The sequence below is a fragment of the Epinephelus moara genome, chromosome 9 (assembly GCF_006386435.1).
Source record: "Epinephelus moara isolate mb chromosome 9, YSFRI_EMoa_1.0, whole genome shotgun sequence".
Classification (NCBI taxonomy): domain Eukaryota; kingdom Metazoa; phylum Chordata; class Actinopteri; order Perciformes; family Serranidae; genus Epinephelus; species Epinephelus moara.
This window is the reverse complement of record NC_065514.1, coordinates 2,257,872-2,264,755: the sequence shown is the minus strand read 5'-3', so window position 1 is coordinate 2,264,755 and position 6,884 is coordinate 2,257,872. Positions and strand designations below refer to the sequence as shown.

General features: G+C 41.6%; 1 protein-coding gene across 2 annotated transcripts in view; it reads right to left on the bottom strand.

The window, feature by feature from the left end:
- Positions 1-1,897: 1,897 nt before the first annotated feature.
- Positions 1,898-6,884, bottom strand: part of pi4kaa (phosphatidylinositol 4-kinase, catalytic, alpha a) — a 37,844-nt gene continuing 32,857 nt past the window's right edge. For both annotated transcript variants that reach the window (XM_050053811.1, XM_050053812.1), the window contains exons 47-54: positions 6,617-6,797; positions 6,426-6,530; positions 4,799-4,924; positions 4,248-4,368; positions 3,966-4,125; positions 3,672-3,761; positions 2,167-2,250; positions 1,898-2,034 (exon numbers count right to left, since the gene is read on the bottom strand). In XM_050053811.1, the coding sequence (XP_049909768.1) occupies positions 1,983-2,034; positions 2,167-2,250; positions 3,672-3,761; positions 3,966-4,125; positions 4,248-4,368; positions 4,799-4,924; positions 6,426-6,530; positions 6,617-6,797 (919 nt within the window). In that variant the 3' untranslated portion in view covers positions 1,898-1,982. The remainder of the gene's footprint in view (positions 2,035-2,166; positions 2,251-3,671; positions 3,762-3,965; positions 4,126-4,247; positions 4,369-4,798; positions 4,925-6,425; positions 6,531-6,616; positions 6,798-6,884) is intronic.

The window sequence follows — 6,884 nt, the reverse complement described above, 5'->3', positions numbered from 1 at the left end:
GCTTATCACCTTCTTGGTCATAACACAAAATAGTAGTTTTGACCTCTGCTCATTTTAGAAAGGCCACCATGTTCTTTTTTCTGTTCCGACTGGTTCCCGATCAGCTTCGCTTTACGCAGTTGTGTCTGCCAGCAAGCACAATCCTGGGAAAATAAAGGCTCGCTAATGTTAGCATGTTAGCTAATGTGCGTTGTCTTGTGGTGGCCTTTCTAAGGTGAGCATAAGTTACTATATTCTGTTATGATCACAGTGTTGGCCTGGCGTAGCTCTAATTGGCCAAATTAAAAATGACGGACAGTTATCACACCCTCGTTTTGAATCCATTAAACTTTACAGCACTTCACAGAAACCCCGCCGCCGACTAGTGTTTTGGAGGTGTAACTGCAGAAACCCCGCCGCCGACTAGTGTTTTGGAGGTGTAACTGCAGAGTGACACAGACACACCACCGCATAAGTATAAATGCTCACGATGGCGTAGGCCACATGCGTAGGCTACGGCGTAGAAAAGAAACACATTTACACCACTCAGCAGTGGTTGGTCCGCCAGAGAAGGTAGGCGGAGCTAACAAAACAGACTCGCTCTCCAACTCACTTGTTGTGAACTTGGGTACTAATTTTTTCCCGTCTCAGCTAGCGTTGAGAGTGAACGGTTAATTCGGCTGAACAAAGAACTTAAGAGTGTTGACTACAGGCGATGCCAACTGACTGACGTCACAAAGGCGACACTGCTTGCATTTTTGTTAAGTGAGATCCCAAGACACACCTGCAATTATTGCTGATCGCCATAGGTGGTGCCAATGGGAACAAAACACAGATCTTTGGGATCGTAACTTTAGGAACATTAGTGTTTTTATACGTTTAAATAACGTACTATTTTCAGAAAACAAGATGCTTAGGTCTGTGACTTAAATTTAACAGTAGTACATGAAAAGCATGAACTGTGGCCATTTATTTCGACCAAACAGTACAAAAAAAATGTTTTTAAATAACATACACCCCCAAAAAACACCTGGTTTGTCAAACACAGTGGAAACAAAAGACAGAACCTTGTACTAAAGCTTCACAGGTTCTTAAAAGTTCTGGTTCTGGGTCGTTGCGTTCCTGTAATGGGAAAAAACACCTCTAAATAACTAATATAAAGTTAAAAGCTGACATGAAGAGGTTAAACGTGACGGCTTTGAGGATAAGCATCAAAGTAGCACAGTTATTAAAATCTTCTGATTAATATGTCCTTCACACGTAACTACGATTTTCACGTGAATCACAGTAAAATACTTGTGACCGATGTGGTTCTACAGTAAATATTCTACAGTAAATATTACAGCATAATTATGTTTGATTCTCTGAATACATTCCTAAAGACTACAGTTAGATTAAATGTTGATTGATTCCTGCATTGATCAGCTTGAATAAAAAATACTGCGGTTTTATTGATCAGGCAGTTTGTTTTAATCTCTGATTATTGTCGTATAATCTCTGTTTAAGCTTGTGATCGTATAGGCAGGATGAGCCGATGAAATACTGTGATCTATAAAGTGCATAAAAGTCGATAACAGCATAGTGATGAAATGATAACGATGATAACAGCTGCTTTGACAAACACTGTAAATATGGCTCCCCTTATGGCCATCTTCCTCTCGTGTGACAGTTAGTGTCCGTAACAAATAACAGCATCAAGAAGAAAATACTTAAAGGGTGATTCAAATACCTCTTGTGGTAAAAGTTGTACATTGTTCTTTACTCCCAAGTTAAATCAAGAAGTTCTCTAAGACTCAGAGGTACGTTATAAAATCCAACAATTTACAGAATAAAAGTGAAGCATTAGGATCAAAGTGCCGTGTCGTTGTCTCAGAGTGGTGTACACACATGGATACACATGTAAAGTGCACCCACCGCTTTATTAAAACCGCCCCAAAGACGGTTTGCATTGCTTGTGTCGAGATGCTTGTGTTGGACGTACAGTGGAGGTCCGGCAGAAGACTTTAGTAAGGAATTTGGTTCTGGTAATACTGCAGCATGTCGTACGTTTTGCTCCTGTTGAAAACAAGGTGATGAAAATATGTCAGTTACAACAATGTTATACAGGAAACTTCCTACGGGCTAGCAACTTATTTTAATGTTGCCATGATGATGTCATGTCAGAGAGACAGATGTGATTTTTCTTACCTGCTGCTGAGGAAACAGCTTTGGATGACTTTGATGATGAACGCCGCAGCTTCTTTCTCGCTCATTTGAGGATTAAACCGTCCTCTGATTAAGACAAACACAAAACTAGGATTACTGCCCTGTGGTTGTATGCCGCCGCCCACCAGTGAAGTTTCTCTTACAGTTTACATCCATGTCTGTGAAAACATGCAAGGTGCAAGGTCACAGTGCCCTTTGGCCTTTGACCACCGAATTCTAATCAGTTATTCCTTGACTCAAAGAGGACATTTGTGCAAAATTGTAAGAAGCTCCCTCAAGGCCTTCTTGAGATATAGTGTTCACAAGAATGGGACTCAAGGACACAATAACCTTTGACCACCAAATTCTAATCAGTTTATTGTAGAGTCCACGTGGACGTTTGTGCAAAATTTTAAGAAATTCCTTCAAGGTCATCTTGAGACACCACATTCATGAGAATGGGAGGGTGCAAGGTCACAGTGACCTTTGACCTATGACCACCCAATTCTTATGAGTTTTTCTTTAACTCAAAGAGGACATTTGTGCCAAATTTCAAGAAACTCCCTCAAGGCCCTCTTGAGATATCATGTTCATGTTCATGAGATGGATACACGGTCACAGTGACCTCAACCATTGACCACCAAATTCTAAAATTTTGAGTCCATTGGATATTTATGGCAAATTTGAAACAAATCCTTCGAGGCCTTCTTGAGATATCGCGTTCACAAGAATGAGATGGTTGCAAGGTCACAGCGACCTCTGACCTTCAACCACCAAATTCTAATCAATTATTCCTTGACTCAAAGTGGACGTTTGTGCCAAAAAAAGAAACTCCCTCAAGACCTTTTTGAGATACTGTGTTCATGAAAATGAGACGGACGCAAGGTCACAGTAACCTTGATCTTTTACCATCAAATCAGTTCATTGATGAATCCAAGTGAGCGTTTGTGCCAATTTTGAAAAAATGCCTTCTAGGTGTTCTCGAGATATTGTGTTTACGAGAATGGGATGGACAGATGAACATACAACCCCAAAACACCATGCCTCCAGCCACTGCCAGCGTGGAGGCATAAAAACGTACCCATTCATGGATTAAATTATTTTTTTGTCCACTTGGGGGCAGCACAAGACGCTGTAAACAAAACACTGGGGCAACTACAGCATCACGACTGCTGCATTTTATTTTGGTAGTCATTGACTACCTGCAAAAAGTAGTCGACTAGTCAATTAATCGCAGGAGATCAGTAATTTGATCTCAAGTGTACAGCTCTAAATACAAATGTTAACAACCACCAAGACGAATTGTGATCCCATCACTCAAATCACTTGCTGAGGTGGTCTGGGACGTATATTGACCACATATCTTTTGTAGTGTAGACGCTAATCTGTCCTAAAGTGTCCCTGACAAGGACTACATCAACAATTAATAATAATAACAATAATAATTATTATTATAGTAGTAAGTAAGGTCTCTACATGTTTTACAGACATCCTACTGTTGGACTTACTTGAGGAGTTTGATGGTTTGTCCTCTGAAGCATGGCAGCCCTGTATCCAGCATGAGGGTCACCAGAGAAACCACTGCATCCATGTAGGGTCTTCATGTCCACATAAGAAGTGAATAACAACACAAATAAGTCAAAGTCACAAAGTTAATCCATCATATCAAAGCTCTGAGTAGAAGACAGACTTCAAACCCTCACATCTCTCAGCTCTTTTCTCCCAGAACAAAGTGTGGAGGATAAATAATCTCTTAACAGCATGGATAGCTACTGCAGACCTTTATATGTACAGTTTCTTACCGTACGGCCAGATATCCTCTGACACACATCTCCATGAACCACTTGAAAGGCGTGGCCTCCATCTTTCCTCCCATGATCATCACCATCTCGTCTGTCAGCTTGATGTCCGGCTCCCAGCCCAGGTTACCTCCAGGAGAGCTCTCAAACATGAAGCCAAAGTCTGAGGAAAACAAGGCAGAAGAGATCACATTTAAAAAGAAAATGAAAATGTTGTGACAACCAAAATGAAATCTTAGTCCACACCACAGATAAACAGTGAGCGCATATATGAGTGTATCATACCTATGTGGATGAGGTGGCCCTTGCTGTCCAGCATGATGTTGCCGTTGTGTCTGTCTTTGATCTGCAGCAGGAACAGCAGGAGGCTGTAGGCGGCCATGCTGCGGATGAAGTTATACCGAGCCTATACCGAGGACAACAGCAACACATCAGTAAAATTCAGCTCATGTTTACTCACATTACACTTTGGCCTAGTTCACACGTATATGGGTATCTTTGCAAACAGGGTTTTTCCACCCTTCGTTCGAAAAAAATTCACGTCCACACGAGCACTGTTATAAAAAAATCTCTGTCCAAATGAAGATGAGAAAACACAACTGGAGTTCTGTCAAAAGCAAAAATGAAGATGATGTTAACTAATCAGAAACCTGAGAGAAAACTATTACTGGAGGGCTACCTGTAGCAGTGACCTCTGTTTCACATTCTGATGCATCTTTTGCATGAGATGCAGCTCTGATGAGGAGGAGCAACTCTACATTCATGTGTAAACATGTACAAGTCCTGTTAGAGGTTAGAGCGAGCACTTTTCTGGGTTAGGGTTAGAGTCTTCCCACCTTCTGGAAGGCGAGGGTGGATTCATCTCCATACTGGTTACGGAAGTAATCGTACATCCCGAAGTCCGTCTGTCTGCCGAGTTGGTCTCTGGACTTGCAGTCTGGGATGCACTCGATCACGCCACACTGAGGAAAAAGAGGATGAGTTAATAGAGACATGATTATGAAATAAAAATTCATTTCCATCAATTGTGATTTGTTAACCAGTGTAACTGTTGAAATATGGGGATGTGATGATGTGCAGCAAATAGACCGAACCCACAAGTGATAAAAGGTTTTAAATATGTCTCTAATTTGAGCCATTTATGAATTTAAACCACTTTTTGGGAACCTAGGATTACCACTTCATGGTTGTATGCCTCCACGAACCAGTCAGGTTACATTTTCATTTAAGTATCTGACCAAATGTCTCCCCTTCTGATCCTGACACATGACGTTAAGCAATGGCCAGAAAAGTGCTTTATGCAGAACATGACAATGTCACAGTGAAGCTGACCTTTGACCCTTTGGATATAAAATGTCATCACTTCATTATTTCATCCTGTTAGACATTTGTGTCAAGTTTTGTCATAATTAGCACATGAATTCTTGAGTTATGGCCTAAAACATGTTTTGTGAGGTCACAGTGACCTTGACCTTTGACCTATTCGTCAGTCCAAGTGGATGTTTGTGTCAAATTTAAAGAAATTACCTTACGGTGTTCTTGAGATATTGCGTGTTCTTGAGACAGATGCAAGGTCGCACTGACCTTGACCTTTGACAACCAAAATCTAAACAGTTCATTCTTGAGTCCAAGTGAACGTTTGTACCAAATTTGAAGAAATTCCTGAGAAGCTGTTCTTGAAAACTGCAGTCACAAGAACAACATGGATGCAAGGTCATGATGACATTGACCTTTGACCACCAAAATTTCTGAGTGGACGTTGAATTTGAAAAAAATTCCCTTAAGATGTTTTTGAGATATCACGTTCACAAGAATGAGACAGACAAGGTCATATAGCCCTTGACCTTTGACCACCAAAAACGTATCAGTTAATCGCTGAGTCCAAGTGGACATTTGTGCCAAATTTGAAGAAATTCCCTTGAAACGTTCTTGAAAAACTGCAGTCACAAGAACAACATGGATGCAAGGTCATGATGACCTTGACCTTTGACCACCAAAATTTCTGAGTGAACGTTTGTGCCAAATTTGAAAAAAATTCCTGAAGATGTTCTTGAGATATCACGTGCACAAGAATAAGACAGACAAGGTAACATAGCCCTTGACCTTTGACCTACGACCACCAAAAACGTATCAGTTAATCGCTGAGTCCTAGTGGACGTTTGTGCCAAATTTGAAGTAATTCCCTTTAAGTATTTTTTGAGATATCGCTCACAAGCATGGGACGGACAACCTGAGAACATAACGCCTACAGCCACAGCGGTTGCTGGTGCGGAGGCATAACAAAAGTGAAAACTGACATCATTTTACAAGCTGTTCACTGCTGACATTAACTAGATTGTAAAGATACTCTCTGGATTAATTTTAACCTGCAAAGAATGATTATGATGGACATGACAATAATAATATTTACAGTAGATAAGAGTAAACTGGATTCAGGGGGAGTGATGGGACATGAAGTCTTACCCCGGGTGCAGTGGCCACGACTCTGTAAGGGAAGACAAACAGGTCCAGGCCCACCAGCTGGAATATATTCTTAAAGAGCCCAATGATCTGCAGAGCGAGCATATCCTGGAGACGGAGGAACACAAGAGGGTCACAACAAGAGAAATGATCACAGTGAATGAGTTCAGTGAGCTGGAAGGAAAGCGAGGTACCTGTCTGCAGTCGTCTCCCACTTTAAAGATGGCAGCCTGCCAGCAGACCCTGCGTGATCCGTCTGGATTCTCCTCTCCGTCCTCCAGAGAGTCCGAGGGGCAGCGGAGACCCTCCCTCTCCAGTTCACTCACCCCACAGCGCTTCACCTTGAACTTGGCCAGGTAGGGCGCCTTGGCAGCGCTGTGATGACACAGAACACGAGATTAATAGAGAGAAGGTAGCATCCTGTTTTGCTCCGATGCTTCAGAAACAAAATCTTGTGTTTTA